The sequence below is a fragment of the Bombus huntii genome, chromosome 4 (genome assembly GCF_024542735.1).
Source record: "Bombus huntii isolate Logan2020A chromosome 4, iyBomHunt1.1, whole genome shotgun sequence".
Classification (NCBI taxonomy): Eukaryota; Metazoa; Arthropoda; class Insecta; order Hymenoptera; family Apidae; genus Bombus; species Bombus huntii.
In genome coordinates this window covers 16719543-16743294 of record NC_066241.1, presented here as the reverse complement: position 1 = coordinate 16743294, position 23752 = coordinate 16719543, and the positions used below count along the sequence as shown (strand labels likewise).

The window sequence follows — 23752 nt, the reverse complement described above, 5'->3', positions numbered from 1 at the left end:
GGTGTTTAGGTGAAATTATTATAATAATTACTCCTCTATATAAACTCCTCTATATTACTCCTCTATATAGTATATACTATGTACATATATTTAAATTGAAAGTGATCGTATATCGATTTTAAATAAAAATAGTTCGATTTAGAAACTAGGGTTTGTTAATCGATCTTTTTGCACACGAATAAAATTAGTTCAAGTTATACACTTATGAGCAATTACTATTGCAATCGTTCAATGAATTCCATGTGACAGTTTTCTGCTTTCACAGGGGAATATTTAAATCTTTTTCAAATTATTGCTTATGAAGATTTCAATATCAATATATTTTGTAAAAAAGAATTATATAATTTTATCATTTTTATTTATTAAGTATTTCACAATGTGTTTAACAACGTATTATATATACATATATACATATGTACATATGCAGGATGTAGCATCTAGTTCCATCATCATCTAAAATATTTCCTACAAAAATTGCGTAGTTTTGTAGTAGCAAGTGGATAGTAAAAATATTTGTATAGCGTTGTAGAAGATTGACGTGATGAAACGATCAAATCTGTTTTTCTTTTTTTTTTTCAAAGAATGTTGCGTTTCGTTTAGCTGTAAAGTTTCTGCAACACTAAGTACTGCAAGGTTAACAAAGGTCGTATAACGAAGTTTTCTACTTAACTTGCTGTGGCACTGCTTCAGAAGTGACGTTTCGTTTCATCTTCGATTCTTGAGATAGTTCACTTATTTTTGAACATGTCCTAACCTGTAAGTGGTAAGGATATTTCTGATTACGTGTAAACATGCAAAAGAAATGTTGAAATACTCGTCATTGATATCAATACGTTTTAAATATCACTGAGTCATGGAAGAATTAATGCAGCAGCTTGGATGGAGTTGTCGATGAGAGATTAAAAACCAAGCAATCAAGCATCCAAGCTCGGTGGCTCGAATCTCGAAAGCTGTCGGCATTATAGTGACCGTCGAACAGAATGAATTTCGAGCAAATTGTTAAATTATCAATGGTTCGCCTATGTCAGATCAGTCAGAAAGTTTGTCATGTAAACTCGTGCATATGATTCAACATATCATTTCATTTGTCGCCCGCACCTTTGCGTCGCGTCATTCGTGTTTCGTGGTCGCTGTGATCAAATGCGTATAGCGTACATACTTACAACCTTGTATGTATGTATATTTTGTTGAACGGTTAAACCCAGTGCAGTGTCTCTGGCAACTGGTCGATAGTGTGTAACAGCTTTTACTTGCAATTAACAGTATTACCTCAGCCAGCAGCATCAAAAGTTAAACAGAAAATTTTGTTTTCGCTGACCTTAAAATACTTAGATTATAGGTGGTCGAGTTTGTCTATTACTTACAAGTAAACAAAATATAACATTCTATTTAAGAAAACAAAATCGACCTTTTTATCTCATTAACCGTTTGTAACGCATAATAAAACTATTTTTACTATATATCGGCTTCTACAAAGTTATAGAACTTTTATAGGAAATTTTTTTTTCAAATTTTATTTCACAATGGAAATATTCTAGATGATACACTCTGTATGTAACAATAATTTATTGAATGTCTCTGTGAATATTGGTGGCAAGTGTTATACTTCAGTACTATTGAAAATGTCATGATGGCATTGAGATATTCAATAAATTACCATTTCAATAAATTTCCCGAAAAAAGAAGAAAAGGCGTCACAAAAGGATGGAAATACATTCATACTAAAATATCTGCAACAATCTAAATATAATTCTGTTAAATTGAATAATCTCTGCTAGATTAAACAATTTTCATATGAAAATATTTTGTGTATTTTTAATAATTAGAGAAATAATAGTATCTATATTATACATTTGATCTGTAAGTTGCAACATTTGGCTATAGCTTAATTTTCTTATATACGCGCTCACCATAGGTTTTAACTTTAGGTCATATGACATTGAAATTTATTCTTCTTTATATAAGCAGTAACAATGATGTAACAAACATATGCACATATTTCTGAGTTAAACGAAATGTACAAAAAATAAGCAAGGCAGCTCATACAAATATGTATGTCTGATATAATCTTCTTTATGAATTACAATTGTTCCCGTCCACCAGTAATTTTTGTTAATAATAATGAAGTCGTATGTCATACATATTTGATTTATATACAATGATACTTGACTTTATTTTAGTTCTTTAATTAGATAATTTTTAAGCAAGCGATTTCCAAGTAAATATTATATATTGACCGTGATGCTATTTATGATAAATTGACCATTATTTAAGTAAAATATATTATTTGAATAATATATCATCTTATCTGACTCGTTGTTATCCTGAAATGTTTATATATTAATATATTTACCGAACAAGAGGATTTTTCTCTGAATTGTTTCATTATTTGGATATCAAATGTTAATCAATATTTTCTGGCGTAATTTATTGCAAAAACGCGTATAATTTTATATATGTATTTATTATCCAAAGGTAATTGAAATGAGGAGAATTTAGTAGAAGTGATAGTATTAGGTTGTCCGAAAAGTGTCTTTCTTTTACAGACACGTCTTTTACAACGATGCATCTTTATACAAATATGAAAGCTAATCTGTCAAACGTTGTGATCTTTATCTGGATAGAACAAAATGGTTCATACGTAATTCGATAAAATAATATAAAACGAAAAATGTTGTGCATCCATTATTTCCTTATAAAACGAAAGAAACTTTTACATTATAAAAGTATTTGAATATGTTGTAATAATACCATCTCGACATCTGAATTTATTATTTATGATTTAAGAATATGCAAAATATGATACTTGACACTGTGAATTATCCGTTGCATTATTTAAAGCTGTTAACTAGTATAACTAATATAACGAATTATCATATTGTGTTCGTTATTAATATATTTATCCTTATGGTCTTGTAACGAGCAAGCATACAGCAGCACTCGACTAATGAGTAATAGTTAAAAATTATAGATATTATTTTGGAAGCAATTTTTAATGAAGTTTCTCCTTAACATTAAAACCGGTAAGACTATAAGTTTATTAATAGATTAAAAGCAACAAATTTTTCTAAATACAAGAATAAGATATCTACTGATGAGATGGCGCGATAGTACAAAAAAAATACAGCCCCTGCTCACCATAAATCAGGTCATTATCATCAGATAGGCAAGGAATTTCTAAAATGATAGAGCGATTCTTATATCGCCCTTAAATAAGCAAAATTTTCTATGATAATAATTATTTATAAAGTAATTAACGATTAAATGCGATTTTCTTGAAATAATATTTATATTAAAAATTGATATAAAATATCTTCATGAACTCTCTGAGATAAACTACAAAAACAATTGATCTTAAACCTTGCGTATATCTCCAAAATATTTCTACCAAAAGAAAGTTGATAAAAGCGTAGAAATTCAAATTTCTACATAAGAACATTATACTTTCACTTCAAACTCATATTGTTATGTTTATGTGTTCGTAGTTTTTAAAAGTAACAAACGAGATTTGTGATATTTGCACGTGTTGTATCAACCAAGCACTATTTTAGGGTAGAAAACTATCAAAGTTTATTTTCTACTACATAAGTATGTATATACTTGGTTCTCAACTATGTAGATATGCAGTGATTCCTTGGTGATTCTTTTATTTTAAATTTTTAGTTCTAAAATTTTAGTATTATCTAGCAAGTTTACTAACTTTGTGGTATTTTTAGTTAGGTACACCAGACTTGCGCCGTTTATTAATACGTAACGGTACACCCATCAATTTAACATTTTCATTTCTAGATAATATTTTATTTTATATAATAGATAATAGATTCACAGACATTTGTTCTGTAAAGAATTCTATTATATGATGTTACACAAAATCGGAAAACAAAGTCTTATCATTTAAGTACGTGATAAAATACCAACAATAAAAAATTGCGGTATATACGTATACAGTATATTCTTTCCTTTCATCTGAAGACATGTAAATATTTCGAAACATATGCGTAATACAAAAAAATGTTAGGCGAATGTTGTATTCTTTTAAGCTACGTAAAAGGAAATGCAACAATAGGATGTAGAATCCCATTTAAGAATTTAAATGCGACCTTCACAACGGCTTTTCAAGACCATTGCAGGATTAAATATTGTAAATATCAGTATGATATGTCGTCTCTAACATCCTACAGAAATCGTTTGGAACATTTTCTGTATCATTCATCGTTTCTGAAATATTTATACATACCTATGTTTTTAGATAAACTGGAGGTTCCAAGAAAGAACCTACAGAAAAAATTGCAAGCGCAGAATACTCGAGAAAAATAATCTATACTACTCTATGTTCAGACGTATAAATCCTATTTTAAATTAAAATGCTGCAAAATATTAGATACATGTTAATGTTTAAATTACATTTTGTTCCAATGTCCAACTATCTTTATATCATGAGAATCGGATATTGTCCCATTTAATGTTTATACAAATACAAAGAATATATATATATAGATATATAATATTAATATACAATAATTATATAATATATAATTAATATTATATATGTATATATACACTATAATATACTATACGATGTACTATATATTACTATTACCACTTATATATATAGTATATAGTATATATAGTAGTAAACGATAATATCAAATGAGCAAAGAATTTATAAAAAAGCAATAAATTTATTTCACATTTATCTAATTTATTCTATATATGAATATTTCAGGCGCTACATTGATCAACTTAACTATTTGTCAGTTTTTTAGTTTCATCACATAAGTAGGCGGTTAATGTTTAATTCTCAAAAGACAGAAGACATGCTTGCATGAGTTCATTTATCATGGGAAGATGACATAAATAATAGTAGTAGTTTTCAAAATAAATTTGAAAAATAATATTTGCAACATCATCGCTCTTTTTTACTTTCTACTTCGTGATGTTAATCAGTTTCTTCCGATCTCTGAATGGCTCATATATCAGAAGACATTAAAGAGATAATAGTGTATCTTTCATTTATTAAAATCTTTATTGATATAGCATTAATAAGAAAAGGTTTCAGGATTGTTTTCATTAATCACGTCCTTATACCTTCCAAAAAAGAAAAACTGCTTGATCATCGAGACAAGCTATGCAATCACATGAGTTATACGCATGCGTTCGAGTTTGAGCCGAATACTTAACTATTGCTTCACGTAGCAAGCGCACAGTATCGTGTGTGATATTAACTCTACTGGTGTTCGAAGTAAGAGCACTCGTCGCTCTTCCTCTCATTTTCTCTTTCCCTTTTTTTTATCTCTCTTCGTCCTTCTTTCCTTCCTCCTGCCTCTTTCTTCCCCTCCTCCCTAGCTGCCTTCTTCCAATTACGTATCATTCTTATTTTTAGTCCTTTCTGATGTTGTTGCTTTGATTGTTTGCAAGCACGTGTCAAATTTACATAATATGGACAAGAGTAAACTCAATAGAAAAGTAGCCTTACGGTGGAAAGATTTTAAATTGCTAACTCCACTAAATTTATACAGTTTGTGTAAGTATCGAGCAAAACAAAAATGGAACATGTCGTGACACGTGTACTTTCCTCAACAAGTACATAGGAAATTGATTTAGCAAAACGTTGAAGAAAAAAGTATATTTGTTTAGATGTGTTCAAATTGTTACGACAATAAGGTTTTCAACGGAAAGAATTACGTCGCAGGGTATTGTATAGTGTAATTCCTTTTAGTTATAAATGAATTTAAAATAAAATGACTGAAGTCGATGAGAAAATCTTTCTCATTGTGAATATTTTTCATTACATTTTTCATACTAATTGTAAATAATTATTAACTAAGACTTGCATGAAAAATTAAGTACGTACTATATATGTACATAGATATAAAATAGTAGAATTATTACGAGGACGTACATATATCTTTTCTTTTTATTTTAAACATCATTAATTATATTCAAATGTATTATTTATGACTATACCATACCATATTAGTGACGATAAAGCTGTTGCAATACTAAAATATTGAATTAAAAGTATCAGTCTCGTATTCAACTTTTCAGAAGCCAATAAATTATTAAGAAATAATATACTGTTAACTATGAAAAACGTTTCGTCTGTTATGTTATAGTTTTTAATGTATGTTTTATTATCGTTTATAATATACATATTTACTTCAGTACAAATTGTTTCTTCGATAAAAACAAATATATGTCTTGAACGAATACTCCTTTAAAATAAAATAGAAACAAATAAACTTTATTTTGTTTCCTGAAACTGAAACAAATATACGTAGGTATTCTGAAATTCTTATTCAAAGGTTTATTTCATTTCATATCAATCGTATGATATCTGTTATCTTTATCTTACATATCTTTGTACATAATATGATGTTTTCAATTCTGGTATCGGTCGAAAGTGACAGTTTACTAAAGTTTTTCTAACTAATAAGTAGTGTGTAATATTAATAATTTATAATACTTGTATTATTTTTGTAACATTCGCTAATTATGTTTCTTTTAAATTCGTATCGAAAAAGTTAGAAAATTAACAGGATTTTTATTCTTCATTATCAAACCTTACGTACATATACGTTTGATCTGCTAATAAAATAAATAATGAGATTTTATTCGATTACTTGACATTTATATGTATCATTGTATATATATTACCAGTATAATTATATAATGTATCAGCAATGTTCAATACATTTATTTCCATAGGTAGAATCTTCAGATAATTCTTCAGATAAAATATCAAATAAAAATATAAACATTATTAACACGATAAAGATTTGCACAACTGCAATGTCACACGATAAACATCTGCAAAACTACCTATGACTATATGATTATAAAGATACTGAATCGTTTCTCTTTTGGTATTATTCAACTTTTGCGCGAAAAATTTTTTCATGCAGTAAATAATTTTGTAATAACTTAAAATCATGAAGTTAGGTACATCATTCTACGAAGTTAGGGCCTAAAATGTACTATCTCGTACTATATTAAAATGTACTATATTAATATCGTGCTGTTTATTTTCTACCTGACTGCGAAATGTAAACATATTGTAAATGATGCCAATGTAACAGCCAATGGAACTCTAGCATCATTTTTCAAGAAAATAATCGAATCACAAGTTACAACTCGTGATTCCGTTGACAAGTATGATCCTCGTGATGAGTGCAACAGGATTCAAGCAAAAGAAATTTCATCTTAAAATTCAAAGTCAAGATCAATTTCCCGGTACTTTCTTTTGCTTATACCTTTTTGCAGCATCGAACCGATGGTGTAGAATTATCTGTTATAGAAATGACATGTTTTTTTAACATTCTGTACATGTACGAGCGAATTATTTTAGAAAATTTTCTGAATTTTATCATGTTAAAATACTATCAAAGTCTATGTATTTACTAATTTGAAGTTTGAATGGTTACAATCTGTTACTTCTTTTTACAGACATATTTTCTAATTTTCAATTGTACTCTTGTACTTTCCAGTCATTGTATTTCTAGCAGTATTGGAATTTGGGACAGTTCCGCAACAACATATCGGTTTTTACTGTAATGATCCAAAAATTTCATTCAAGTTCATGGGAGATACGATTTCTATTACATTTTTGATTGTTGGATGTCTGTTAATACCGATCGTCGTGGTATGTATAAATAAAATAAATATAAAATATTTTTAATATTTCTAAAAATTTAAAAATATTTGCTGAATAGGATTTATAATTTTCTAAAAAACTATCAAACACAAATATTTGTTTGAATTAATTATTAATTTGAGTAATAAAAATTCTTTTGTTTTAGAAACATAAATATCTCTTTGAACGCGTTACTCTAAAATATGAATACAAAATTTGTATGAGTAAATAAAAGTCTAAATGAATTACAAATGTTGAATTAAATTCTCAAGTTTATTTTATCAATTGAGTTTGTATATAGAAATCATTTAAGCATTGAAATCCTTTCAGGATTTTAAGATTGAAAAATAGGATATAAAATGAAAATGCTTTCAAAATAAATTTAATTTATTTTTGTACGTTACGTGAAATATAACAAGACATTTTTTATCAAGGCCATAATTATTATTATAAATACATATAAGTTGCGTCCGGATTTGCGAATCTCACACCCTTATATTTTTTATCAACTTCAGAGAAAGATTCAAAATCGAAGACATAAGGATTTATGTTTTTATGTCGCAAAGTCAATATTAACAAATCTGTGAGTAATATCCACTGGATATGGATATTAATTAATATTTGGAATTTTAAAAGTTCAAATCATATCCAAACCTGTCAAATAAGCATAACAAATAAAAGTGAGCGAAAGAATAAAGTCATCATCGCTCAATGCTTAATGTTTTCCAACAAACGATAACTTACTGACTGATAAAAAATGAAAGCTTCCCATCTTTATTCCTACAATAAAAGAGATTGCAGTGGACGAGTGATATTTTCTCAATTAACTGAATAAGTCTAAATATAAACTTAATTGTGGTTTAACATTATCTAGTGTACTCCACATTACAGTATTTTAATATTTAAAAATTTTAGGGAAATAGCAAAGAAAAAATGGATATTGTTACGCGTCACAACACGATGCTATTGCCATTATTTCTATGAAGAAACAAATTCTATTTTGCTATATGAAATATTATTATTTTTTAATGATAGATCTATACGCATAATGGGAAATAGTAATTATATTTATAGAATTTCAAGTTAAACATTACTTATTAATCAAGTAATAATGAATGGATTAATGAAATTTAACTCAATCAGCTTAATTAGGAAGACTTCAGCAACCTATTAGAATTCCTTTTTCGAGAAAGAGAAAAAATGATAAAAATTTCAGTTTTCATCAACCGAATAACACCCCCTAATTCACCAGATTTGAATGCCAAGCGTTGAGCGATAAAGATTGCTTTTTTGCTTACTCTTATTCGTGTAATTATTTTCTCGATAAAATAACGTTTCCCCTAGATTATTCTTAAAAATTAGGGAAAATAACAGTTCTTTTCAATGCATATTAACGGGGCATTACACTGTATATAATATATTTATGCTACTGCAAGTCTTACTTATGTTTCTGCTAGCTATTAATTTTGTTGTAAATCTAATGAATTATAATTCTGTTTCTCTGTAATTTTGTAAATAACATTTTATTTTGCATATTTTTAGATGTGGCTGTCTGAATTCGTATGCTACTCTGCAGATAGCTATGATACAGAATTAGGATGCGCTGGTTCAAGAGCAAAACAAATATGGTTGTGGTATGGTCACTATTCGATCGGAATAATTGCCTTAACGTTTATATGTGATGTTATGAAAACTCTGGTGGGCGAACCAAGACCACACTTTTTGGATACGTGTAAACCACGAGAGGCAGAGAATTGCACCAATGAGTAAGCATTTTTTTTATTGTATTACATTTTTGTTCGTAAGAATAATTCATCTTTCACAAGAATGTATATATTTTACAGTATAAAAATGATCTTCTCTTTTCTTATATTTGTATTTTTTACTATACATAACTATATTACATTTATATATCGTATTTAAAACTACGAGATAATTTTCTAACCAAAGGTATTTTAAAAATATGATTTTAAATAACAGTATAATATATTTAATTAATTATTACAAAAATCTTAGTTCGATAGTACTTAAATAAAGATTAAAAAACCATCTGTGATCTTCTGTTTCGTACTATGAATTTACATACTGAATTTCAGATATGTGGAAAAATATACGTGTACAAATACAGAACATTCAGAATGGTTTGTCTCGGATTCTAGCAAATCATTTCCATCTGGCCATTCTGCCCTCTCTATGTTCACAACTACTTTTATTGTGGTAAGTAGGTATATATATACATACATATTGTATTTACATATGATTATATAACATTATAATTCCTTTGCATATGATTATACATTATGAACTTTTATATATTCACTCCTTCGAATTTTTTAATTTCTATCAGAAAAAAATTGCAATGCAAATACGAGTAGATGAAAAATTCTGATACAGAGCCTGGAATAATAGAGAAATTGTGAACATTAAATTTAAAGGACTTTGAGCCATGTTTTATTATCACTTGGATGACTATATTTTCCAGTACTTTTTATACATTAAAAAATTCTGATGGGCATAGTTTTTGGCTATCTAAGACTGAGAATTATATTACTGTTTCTACAGATTTTTGTTCTATCATTTTATTTTATTTCTTTTGGTCATTTATACATACGTATGTAAATACATAAAGAGTGTATACTGTAAGCACCATTTGTCAAATATTTCCAAAAATCTGCTAAAGAAATGTTTTGAACAAAAGATAGTCAGTTTACGGTTCGCTACATATTCGAATATTAAAAATTTCAAAAAATAATCTCTTCCTCAATAAAGAGTCAAGGTTGATTTTTTTTAATGATGTCATAAATTTTGCACTTCACAAAGTCGTAGCTAACGTCAAGATAAATTCAACGACCTATCATATTATAACTTCGCAATAAAATTTAGAAATTTTTGGATTCAGAAATTCAGGTTGGATCAACAAAAACAATGTTAAAATGTATTTTATTTTCATCAAATAACATTTTCCAAATAAGATTAAGGACAAATTAATAAGTTTATTAAACAAATCTAACGATAACAATAATACCGTTTTGAATCCAATATCACCTTATGGTTATGGAAAGTAGGTCGTGGAATTCATCTTGACGTCAGCTTCAACTCTGTGAAATACAAAATTTGTGGTGTCACTTAAAAAACTCAACCTGACTGTGACCTCAAATCGAAAAAATGTTTGCTGGAATTTTTTAATATCTAAATGTATAGCAGATTGAAAACTGACTAACTTTTGTACAAAGCATTTCTTTGGCACATTATTAGAAATATCTGAAAAATAGTGACTACTCTTAGAAGATATTATAACCTGTATATACAGGGTGTCTTGAAATTAGTGGTTCATATAAATGGTTCTCAAAATTTGATAAATATACTTAAATTAGGTTAATTCGGGACTGAATAAGAGTAAATAACCGATAGAAGATTAAATGCGAAAATAAGTAAAAACCGTGGAGTAAAATTTTTCAGAAAAAAAATTTGGAAATGTATCATGTGCGTTCATCAGACCAGTTCTTAATTAAATACGTTTAAACCGTCTTTTTTCGAGAACAAAGCCATATGAAAAAATCAACAAAGTCATCAAACAAAGTCATATGAAAAAATATTCTATATTTTCGATTTATGTTTTCACGTAGGATTACTCCATATCCTATTGTACCATTTGCTACGGGACACCCTGTATACATATATCGACTTTGCTATGTACTGGTGTTAACTATAATTGACTTTAGATTGTACTAATCGACTTAGATAAAATGAATTTAATTCATTATGCATCATTGCATCAATTCATATCATTCGTTTGTCTAATAAATTGAATTATATTTTTATGACATTTTTGTAGATATATTAATTTCGTAGATTTATCTATTATACGTATTTACCGTAAAGATTATTTACATAAAACTAAATTGTTTCAGAAACAATATTTTTTTTATCTTACAGAAACTTCTGTAAATTTTAAAAGTTTAATTTTTTGATAGAATATGAAAATACTCTTCACATTAAACTTTTTTTGCAATGTTTAAATCCTTTTTATCGTTTTCCTTTTTTATAACATTAAACAAATACATTTTTCTGTTGTAGTGGTACTTACAACGCCGTTTACCAGATCGGACGTTTTTCCTAAAACCGTGGTTACAATGTATAATATTTTTGTGGACTGTGATATGCTCATTAACAAGGATCGGTGACAATAGACATCATTGGTGGGATGTACTTGCAGGCATCATTTTGGGTTTCGCTTTTAGCATGTTAACTGTTATAGTGCCATGCCGTAAGTTTCATTTAAATCAAAACGTCTCACAAATATATAGTGAGCCTGTAGAAAGTGAACAAATTAATTACAACAAGAGAAAACAAAACACCAAGAAACTTTTACATGAAACAATAATTGATCCTTCGGAAAGTCGTGAATTAAAGAATATTAAATCATCAACCTGGAGGGAATAAAACTTAACACATCAAAATATTTGATAAGAGAAGATTTAAAGAGGAATTATAAATGTTTTGTTGTATAAATGTTCAAAATTTCTAGTAGAATTTAGTAGAAACGCTTTATACAAAGTGTTTGATATGACATGCCTATTATATTTAAAAAATTTAGTTCTTCATGTGATTGATAATATATTCATAAAATAAGACGAAAGGCTTATATTTTACAGTTTATATTGACAAATATTTTCTTGTAGGTATTTAACCAATGTATATAATTACTATAATTTAGTAGTGATATTATATTTACGATCTGCGTTTATCAAAATAATTTTTAAAAAGCTAAACCGTAACGTCAAATGTTTATTAATTGAACTGTACTAATCGGACATATCTAATTGTACATGTGTGATTTTAGTTAATTATTCGTCATGCTCATATTTATAATATTAGACGGTAAAAAATGATAATGAATTCTGTTTACTTGTTTAGAGGCGGAAAATATCTTGTTTGAAAGTAGGAAACTTCTTTTCCACTATTTGACGATACTATTAGTTAATAACTATGTCAAATAGAATAGCAGAGCTGGAAAGATGATTAACGGAACGGATAACGAGTAAGGGAAGGGCAAGGAAAGTACATAGGTACATACTTACATAGTGCTTTCTATCACTCACACACAATCCTATATGGTTTTATTTGTATTTGGGATATTTTCGGTCAATATGCTTGCTTATTTTTATAACTGTGTCGGGTCTATCAGAAATAATCAATCAGACCCACATTCTTTTATCTAGCCATCTTTCGGCTCTGTATTGTACACCTCACTGATTTCGATGGTCTTGAAATATGCTGTCATGGTTAACGTCCTAATTATAAGTACATATATGTATAACTGTTTCTTATACCGTATATAACCGTCGGTCAACTTTTGTAGTTTCCGAGTTATGTGTAAAAAACCTCAGCTAAATTTAAGTTAAGATTATATTACATTCTGGCGTAAGCACTATATTTTTTATATAAGTCAATCTACACTTAATTCATTGATGATAATGATTTTGAATATAAATAAAAAAAATTCAAAGGTTGAATTAAATTGATATCCAATCATCACTAACAATAAGATGAAATAATATCTGATGAATTGTATATGAAATGCTACATTTTATTCTAATTTTTAGTTAGTTAAAAATGTAGTAATTCTAGCCGTTATTATTGAAAAATTGTTTACAAAATACAACATTTGTGAATTAATTTATTGCATAACATACCATTAAATATATTGTTGTATATTTTGAGAAATGAAGCCGATCGATTGGTATATGTATAGGAAAATGCTACTAAGAAACAACATATTTGAAGGTCATCGAAATTAACGAGATATACTCTATTTTACACAATTACCTGTTACAAAAAATGTTCCCTTATTTTAAAACAACAGTGTTGAAAACAAACAAAAACTTCTTTTATTAGCTTTCTCTACACTTCAAATTAATGTAAGAAAAATAAGGAGAATTATTTTTTTAATATTTTTTTAATATGAGAGAGATCAATAATTCATTCCTAATTACACATTTTAAATTTATATAATATTTGTATTATTTCTAAGCTTATTTAGATGTGATACATATATTTATAAATTTATATTTAGAGTATAAATTCATATTTAGACATAATAGAGTAAAATTCATATTTAGAGTATAAATTGAACAAATACAGAGTGCTGTAAGAATAATAATGGGATCAAGAAAGTATAAAATAATGTAGAATAAAAATCTTACTAGTTTATAGCCAAAGTTCTATCCTCGAAAACAGAAACTGTGAAAATATTTGAATAAATAATTTTACTAATTATTAATATATCACATGAATATTAGTACATATTAGTACATGAATAAAAATTATGGTACTTTTTGTTTATAGATCACAATTTTGTATAAATACAATCTTTTCAATTATATTAATTATTTTCAATTTCTACGGAAGTTGAAAAGATAAAAATTGATTTGGATTAAGTTTTATTCTAACTAATAATTTTGGCTATTATATTTTATTTATTAAATTTTAATAGAATATTATTTTTCTCACTTATACAATACTTTCTTAATTTCTTGATATCCCGAATAAAATTTTTTGGGATAATTTTTCTTGCTCATGGGTACAGTAAATATATTCAAATAATAAGTTCCAATAATAACATTCCATGTTCTGTATTTATATTTTTCTCTTGATTAAGATTATTGAAATATGCATAATGCATTAATAATATTATATTAGTAACAATCATACTAGTAGTAATCAGAGTGATTTGCAACATGTCTTTGCGAGAATCAGAAAAATCATGATGCTCTGCTGGTTGAAATTTGTAATATATTAAATTAAAAAGTATGAACACATGTAATTTTATATTAATGTACATGTGATTGTGTATACATTGAAAATTATTTCTTAAATTTAGACAGAATGTATGTTTCATGATGTATAATGCTCAAAAGTTTTGGTCAAACCTATCTTTTATAATATTTAAAAATGACAGAAAAAATTCTAATGGTGGTAAAACATATTGTGCTAGGTATAAAATAAATTCCATTAATGTTTATGCTTAATATATGTCTTTTGCATTGAATGATTCAATTTTCATGAAACTTGAATGCTTATAGTAATCTATCTGTGTATATGATTTAAAAACAAAGTCATTCTAAATGTAAGTAAAACACAGCCTGGCGATATTAACAAAAGTATCATCTAGTATAACAATACAGTCGAACAATAACATTATTGGTATTAGGTTATGCGCGTGGTAGTGACAAAATTGTCGCTTTAGTAACGTTATAAATTGAATTTTTGATTGATGCGATACAAAAGAAAAATAACGTTATGTAGTCGTGTTGTCAAATGCGCACATGTCCATATAAACGAATGCGTCTTTCCATAAGCAACAAATTGTCGGTAGTGCACGAGAGCTCTTAAACGAAATTATGATCGAACAAAATTTATTTAGCGATAATGGAGATGGAAGAAAAGTTTTATGTTTATTTCTGGTTTATGTTGGCTTTGATGTCGAAACAATGTCCAGTCAGCTGTTTCTTCTCTAAAGCCTCTCACCTAAAGCGAGAGAATCATCTTGTATAATGAATATATGCACTCAAAATAATCTAAATGAAAAATTTTTATTTTTTTTCATTAGTTTATTAAAGCAGTATTGACATTTCGTTTTAAATTATCTATCATATAATAATAGTATTTTAAGTATTTGACTTTACCTCGTATATACATGTAGACACCAGTAGAAATAGAATTGACATTAACATAGAAATTATAAAAAATATATATGTATTTCTTTCCTGGAGATATAAATAATCTTACTCACTACATCTCAGTAGATAGATACAAAAACTATATTTTTAACTCGCTTCAATTAATATACTTATGTTCTTGTTAAAGGAAAGCAGTTTGCAATTTTTTGCAATTTTATGTCTTTTTTCATAAAATGGCTTTAATTCGTATCGAAATAGACAATAAAAAATAGACTCGAGCAGATAGTACAATAACATGCCTTGGGCTTAGATATTCTAAAATTTAACATATAAAATTTCATAAACGCAGTTCCATTGCTATTCAAAATCTTGTAACAGAGGTTTGAATTAGTTGACTGTTCTTTTTTTCTCATATTTGTTATTTTAGCACTTGACTACTTGATCGGATCCAATCGTTTTTGATCAGTCTGTTTGATTCTAAATGAAGAATTTGTTTCAAAAATATTTAACGTTTAATTTCGGCTTCTTTAGTCTTCACTAATAGCTGCATAATTAAATTTTTTGTCCAAAATTGACCTTTCCTTTTTTCTTTGCATTGTATTATTATCTATTTATTATTTCGTCTATGCCTTTTGGCTTTGGACGAGCTTCCGGTTTTACATCTCGTTTACTTATCTCGCTTTTTATATTCTATTATATTATATCTCTTATATTGCACTCCCTTAATTATTGTGTCTCTAAAACTATGGCAACTTTTGGGCTTTTGCCTCCTTGCTGTGCTTCCTTATTGTCGTTCCTCCCCGTCTTGTATTGCCCTTCTCTTCTCTATTATTGTTTTTAGTTCTGTTAATCCTTCTCCAATCTCGTTTAGTACTTTTTCTGTGTCCTTTGGTCCTGTCGTTATTTCGCATTCTTCTATTACATGTCTCAGGTCTTCTTCTTTCCTTTTACATAGCCTGCATCTTTTTTCTCCCTCTTCTTACCAGTATTCCCTTGCTTTGGTCTCGTTTCCACATCTGAATCTTGCTAATATTTTTCTGTCCTTCCACTTCATCCTCCCTTCTAAATATTTTGGTACTTTTCATTGTATTGGAAAAACTAGAATAGGATTTTTTTTATTATTATCGGTATCGCATTCACCATACATAGATTTGACGTTTTAATTTTGTTATAGTGACGAACATGCTACAATGTAGCATGATGGGAAGGAATTGGACGATAATATTTTGATTCATTACACATTTTATTGAGATAATTAATAAAAAATATCTGCTTATAGAAAATTTAGCTTATCAAATTTTCAAAACAGCTGGTGCATTCTTATTGTTGTAACTAATTGAAACAAACTAGTTCGGAGACAATAACTTTAACAAACAATCACAAATGAAATGAATGAAAAGTAATTAATGATCCAGAGAAAGAAATAGATAGATAGAGAGATAGATAGATAGATAGATAGATAGAGAGAGAGAGGAAGGAGAATAAGCCAGCAAATTTTATTGCAGATTGTAAAAAATTACTCAGCTTTTTTGACTCTAGAAGATAAATACTTTCCAATGCAAAATGATCAGAAACAATTGTGTTAAAGAAATATTCAATTTTGCAGTTAATAGTATACATTTGAAAAAAGGGAAATATTTCATTTTATTCGAGTGAAGCTTAAAATAAAATAAATAATCAAATAGCCTCTAATAGCTATATACATAAATTATTATAACCAAACTCAACAAAAAATAGTTACAAGAAAAGAAGCGGTTAATTCAAGTTTCCTACATTACATGGAGTATCAGTAGAGTTGTATTTATAGGTTTTTAACATGCGGTTATTCAATTTTCGCTATCTATAGCCCAAGAACACCTTAAGGCATGTTAAGTCATTAGAAGAAAGATTTAAATAAAATTATTTAATATTATTATATAATATTTTAATTATGTAATATTTTCGTAAACTGAAATTTTGTAATAACTCGCTATTCCAATTTATGAAAATTCTATGTCTTTATTACATTCCAAAATCTTCAGTGATATATTGTCAATATCCATTAATGGTTGCAAGTTTATTTAAATGTGTGTATATATATCTAACAAATATATGTTCATAAATATGATCAGCATTAATGATTCCGTCCAATAATATTACATTGTAAACTATGATCGAAGAAAAATGAAATTTGTATTATGATAAAATATTTATTCTTTTTTGCAGTTTAACATATGAATATTATAATATTTAATACCGTAAAGTACTTTCGACTTTTCTTGGGTTGTCATGCAGCTAAATTAATGTCTTTCCAGCTTCATAGCTAGATAATTAAAAGTTTAGTATCGAATTAATGTCGTTATATATCTTTTAATTATTATCTGTTTAAGATATCTGTTGTTATGTCATTGATCATCAACTAAACGGAGCTTCTAATCGATTAGCTAAGAATAACTGATTAGAAAGCAGACGATTAGGCTTCAGCAGTATATTGATTTGTATTTATATTGTTTAGGTATAATATTATTTTTCTAATTCATTGTATGATATTTCACTCTATGAAAGTATCTCCACTTTGCCATATTCTATTGGAAAATAGTTGGATGATTTAATATTATTTCCTCACTCCATTATATACTCATATCCGTTCTTGATATTTTAGCATACAGTTTCTTTTCGTAACAATAAATTTTTGAGTGTTAAATTAAGATTTTAATGCAATATGGTACAGGGTGGTTCTCTTGCTAGAGGCCGCGGTCTGAGAAGTTGCCGTTGATCCAAAAATAAGAGTGTGAAAATAAGAATGATTTCAAATGCATTATACATACCAACACAGGCTGTATCGACATCCTTGATGTCGAAACAATGACCGATCAACGGTTTCTTCATAGAGACATCTATAATCTTACTCTGTATAATAAATACATATATATGTATGTATATAATATATCAGAAGAATTTGAAGGAAAAACATTCTAATCAGGTGAAAATTTGTCAGAATTTCTTTCTTTACAGTTGTCAGATGTCTAATCAACTTTGTGTTAAATATAATCGTCTACATTTGTATAATATTATCCGTTTATATTTAATTCACTATTAATGTTTGCACTAACAATGTATAAAAATTGTGATATATTGGAAAGAATTTGATTGTATGCAAATGATACTTATTCTAATGTAACATCGCATCTTTTCTATGTAATATTTATATTATTCCAATACCTTATGTAAAAAACAATATTTGGTTTTAAAGAAGAAAAGTATACATACATATCTAAATACAAACATTCTGATCTTATTAAAAAATATCGTCTGTTCATTCTTTTATTAGAAAATATATTTTCTTTCAATATGAACAACGATACTGTTGTTTATCGCACACATTGCTCTATTGTATTGTATACGATACATACATGGATATGCATGAGAGAAAATATAAAGCATCAATCATATTCTTCATCAATCTTTTAATGTAACAATTATACAAATCTGTAAAATATTCTTTTTATATATTTTCACATATGATATTACGTGATATACAATGTAAAGGAAAACATTAAAAAAGGATATTACGGCATTTTTTATAAATCAATGTACTTCTAAATAAATATCTATTAGTAGAAAATAATGAAACAGCGAAGCTTGTTGTTAAAGATATTAAAAAGACGGAAAAAGAAAGTTTATTGTTTTTCTTTGAAACCAAATAATAAGTCTATGTTGGTGAAATTGTGAATTACAGAATCTTTTGTTGTGGAATTTAGCACTTAAATGCCATTAAGAATACTAAATACTATACAAATTATCAATTAATTGGTCTTTTTTCTAAAGATTAGTAAGCCATGTTCGCATTTTATGGAAAAGAAGAAAAGAAATAATAGTAATATTTACATTTAAGATTACTTATAATATTTATGAACATAAATATATATAGCATATGAATATAAAAATTCCAATATATGATAACTGTTTATTAATGCGGATGATTATAAAATAATATAAAATTATAAAATTGTATATTAGAAAATATTAAAATACCAAGAGATCATGACGAATTATATGAAAAGTAGAATATTTTTCTGAATGGTTCTCGGTGTTTGATAGACGTGACATTTGGTAGATATTATAAAGTTTGTGAAAAGACTCAAACAATAAAATCTTCGGGAAATCATGCGTTCTGAAGATACAGAATCATATACATATATTTACTTATGTATAATAGATGTTCGTTGTTATTAGGCTGTGCTGGCGACAGTGATTTATATATATAATCCAGATCAATGCCGATAACCCTCTTTAAAAGGAGCTAATCAGTTTTTTCGCTTATTGAGCGTTTTTGAGCCTAATATATACGTACACATATTCATCCCTCAGTCACATAAAAATACATACATGTATATCATCCATACTTGCATTCTTATAGGTACTAATTGACGAACATTGCTTGTAATAACAGTAAAGATCTATCATACATATAATATGTAGAAATGAATTCTTTCCGACAATAAAACTTTTATTCTACACAAAAATTGGAAAAATTTCATTTCTACACCAATTACACAAAGATCTGTACCTTCCGAACGCGTGATTTTTCGAAGCTAAGATTTTATATGTCAAATTTCTACTATCCCATCCATGTTATCAACATGGTATCAACCAAGTTGCGTCTCGATTGGCCTCTGGGAATACTCGGCACAATAGCTGGAAAATGTTATTACATGTAATATGTATCGTTTATTTCCCCAAGAATGGAATGAAATTTGTATAAAATGAGATACACACCAAAATTATAATGAAGCACAAGAAAAGAAGATATTATATGAAATAATTTATGTATCATCTTCGCACATTTTTAACATTCATGAGAAAAAAAAACATATTTGCAAAGTACAAAACATTGTCGTAATACTATCCACATTACTGTATTGCATTCAAGGTATATTTATCGTAAAATTAATTTCTTAATTCAGCAATTAAAAATATACGTTTAATAGATTTTAAATTATTAGAAGATTATCGTTGAATTTTTTTAACAATTTTGCTTAATCTTAACCACATTTTATTTGTCGTTTTATACTAGCATTAACAAAGTATTTTGATTAAATACTTTGTTTAATATTGAAATGATGCTCCTATTTTCTAATTTTAATTTTGCGAGGAGGAATCTGCAAAAATTTTCATGGTAATTCTATATTTATTAATTTATACATCATGCAACCTATATTTAGAAAAGAAAAAGTATTATTATACACAAAATCACAAGTTTTACATAACGCAAGTTTTTGAGTATACCATATTTATTTCAATTATTTACTTTTTCCGTAGTTATGTGTATTTATAGGTTTCTTATGCATCAAGATATCCGTGCATAGAGCATATGCATCTAAAGTTGAATATTAGTAACTTATTATAATAATAGTTGTATTATATTAACTTAGTACTGTACTCGTACAAACACAGTTAACACAACTATTGCAGTTAGTACAAATAGAAAAAGAATTAATACGAATTGATACAAATATAAAAAAAGACCAATTTCCTTAAATAATAATTTACGATAATATGATTGTTATGTATTATTCCAACATTCCATTTGTGATTCAGCTATAAAATTTATACATTTAATATTGTTATAATATGCGTTCAGATGTTGAGTACGTAATTTTTCAAACTTTAGAATAAAATACATAGTTATTGTAAAAGCAAGCTTTTTCGAAGTGAACAAATGTATTATAAAACTTATATGTATTTGAAAATATGCAATTTTTAGATGTTCATTATTTTTCACTTGGGTCAAAGGAAAAAAGCATGCTTAAAAATAAAAAAGGAGATTTGTTTTATGAATTCTTCGAGGTTTTACAAAACAACACTGTTCAGATAAACTTTGTATTAAGTAATAATTCTTTATAATATACAATATACAAGAAGAGTACAAATTGTAATATGTCTAATACCATCATATGTAATGACATTGGCACAAAGTTTCCGCATCATTCAAAACGTGTTTAAGTATTTTTAATACCTCTATGTACTATTGGTAAGCAACTAAGTGATTGCGGAATTTGTCAATAGGTGGTCTTAGTTCATTCTTTTGTTTTGTCAACGAGTTCAAAGCATCTAACCTATATCGTTTTTTTGTTGTTTGGACTCCCACCTTTAATTTAGTAAAAAAATTGTGTCGATTAGTTATTTAGTTCCGTTTTTATCCCAATCTAAATATGGAAGAACAAGACGCGCATTTCAGACGTATTTCATTGTATTATTTCCGAAAAGACAAGAACGCATCGCAGGCGCACAAGAAGTTATGTGCCGTATATGGGAATGAAGCCTTGAAAGAAAGGCAGTGTCAAAATTGGTTTGCCAAATTTCGTTCTGCTGATTTTTCACTGAAAAATGTTCAACGATCTGGCCGTTCAGTTGAAGATGATGAGACCCATATGAAAGCCATTATCGATTCAGATCGTCATAGCACAACGCGTGAGATTGCAGAGAAGTTCAATGCATCGCATACATGCATTCAAAAAAAATTAAAACAGCTTGGCTATGTCAGGAAACTCGATTTATGGATCCCCTTATTTTAAATAAGAAGGATTTAAATCCTTCTTATTTAAAATATGGAATCGCTTAGTTGCCAACTATAGTTCCAATAATTAAATAAGAAAGATTTAAAATATGCAATCACCTAGTTGCCAACCATAGTTCCAATAATTTTTGGCGAGTGACCAAAGATGTGCGGGGCTTTGCATTATCATGCTGGAAGAGAACACCCTTACCATTTGCCAAGTCTGGCCGCTGTTAATGAACTGCATCACTCAGTTTAGCGAGTTATTGAACGTACACGTTTGAATGAATTGTTTGGTTTCTTGGTAAAAGTTCAAAATATAGAATTCCTTTATAATCCTACCAAACTGACAGCATAATCTTTTTTTGACGAATCTCAGCTTTTGGTGTCGTCTGGGCTGGTTCATCTTGCATTAACTACGATCTTTTCCGACTAACGTTGTTTTAAGCTATTCACTTTTCGTCGCCAGTAATCAGTCGTTTCAGAAATGGATCAATTTCGTTGCGTTTCAGAAGCGAATCGCAGATGCTAATGCGTTGCGTCAAATGAATTTCCTTAAGCTAATGGGGGATCCATAAATCGAGTTTCCTGACATAGCCAAGCTGTTTTAATTTTTTTTTAATGCATGTATGCGATGCATTGAGCTTCTCTGCAATCTCACGCGTTGTGCTATGACGATCTGAATCGATAATGGCCTTCATATGGGTCTCATCATCTTCAACTGAACGGCCAGATCGTTGAACATTTTTCAGTGAAAAATCAGCAGAACGAAATTTGGCAAACCAATTTTGACACTGCCTTTCTTTCAAGGCTTCATTCCCATATACGGTACATAACTTCTTGTGCGCCTGCGATGCGTTCTTGTCTTTTCGGAAATAATACAATGAAATACGTCTGAAATGCGCGTCTTGTTCTTCCATATTTAGATTGGGATAAAAACGGAACTAAATAACTAATCGACACAATTTTTTTACTAAATTAAAGGTGGGAGTCCAAACAACAAAAAAACGATATAGGTTAGATGCTTTGAACTCGTTGACAAAACAAAAGAATGAGCTAAGACCACCTATTGACAAATTCCGCAATCACTTAGTTGCCAACCATAGTATTAATATCATTCTACAAATATCATATTTGTATCAGTACATAGAAAAACAAGCAGTTAACTTACTAAATACATTACTTTTAAACGATATGTAATATGCATAAGTATAAGCGTTGGAAGAAGTTGTGAGAAAGTATTTTCACTGTAATATGTAACATATATTGTAGATAAGCAGTTGCCAATAAATGTTTATTTTTTATATGTAAATAAAAACATGTATTTTGTATCAAACTGCATTTCCAATTTATTTCCCGAGAAATTTTTTTAAGTAATATTGTATTTTCGATCTATCGCGGGGAGACGCGATCGCGAAGAAGCGCGTCGACGGGAGTCATAAATTCCCGTTACGATTATAAGAATCGACGCCACGAACAGATCGATCCCCTTATTTCTTGTGGAATAATAGGGGTGATTGATGTGGTATAACACTGCGATTAACAGGGTTATAAAATTTATGTTTCCAACACTTAATACACTAAATAGTTACACCGTTACGTATGATATAAATATCGTAGACGATACTTTGACGTATGAAACTCCGATAAATGAGCACAATGTTCTTTCGTATTAGAGCAAGGCCCTTACAGTTGAATATAAGACGAAGATGACTTTCTTGATGTAGCAGAAGTAGCAATTGAATAGACTAAGTATAGATATGAAGTGACTGCTCTGTAGTTTAGAGCACAAGTCTAGAGGGATGAAGTGACTGCACTGTCGTTATGAGAACAAGTGAAGTTCGTTCTTGTGTGATTACGGAGGAAAGCTCGGTGTGGGTGTGTCTTTTGAACTAAGGA

General features: G+C 28.2%; 1 protein-coding gene and 1 long non-coding RNA gene across 5 annotated transcripts in view; one reads left to right on the top strand and one right to left on the bottom strand.

Moving 5' to 3' along the window:
• Positions 1–23189, top strand: part of LOC126864979 (phospholipid phosphatase 1-like) — a 36846-nt gene extending 13657 nt beyond the window's left edge. For 2 of the 4 annotated variants that reach the window (XM_050616940.1, XM_050616944.1), the window contains exons 3-6: positions 7488–7642; positions 9176–9399; positions 9730–9850; positions 11711–23189. In XM_050616940.1, the coding sequence (XP_050472897.1) occupies positions 7488–7642; positions 9176–9399; positions 9730–9850; positions 11711–12076 (866 nt within the window). In that variant the 3' untranslated portion in view covers positions 12077–23189. Of the gene's footprint in view, positions 1–4996; positions 5525–7079; positions 7234–7487; positions 7643–9175; positions 9400–9729; positions 9851–11710 lie in introns of those variants that run through there. The other 2 variants (XM_050616943.1, XM_050616942.1) reach the window with 2 other exon arrangements.
• Positions 320–2608, bottom strand: LOC126864984 (uncharacterized). Its single transcript, XR_007689413.1, has 2 exons — positions 834–2608; positions 320–754 (listed from the first exon to the last, which is right to left on the bottom strand). It is a non-coding gene; the product is annotated as an uncharacterized LOC126864984 (long non-coding RNA).
• Positions 23190–23752: the final 563 nt, after the last annotated feature.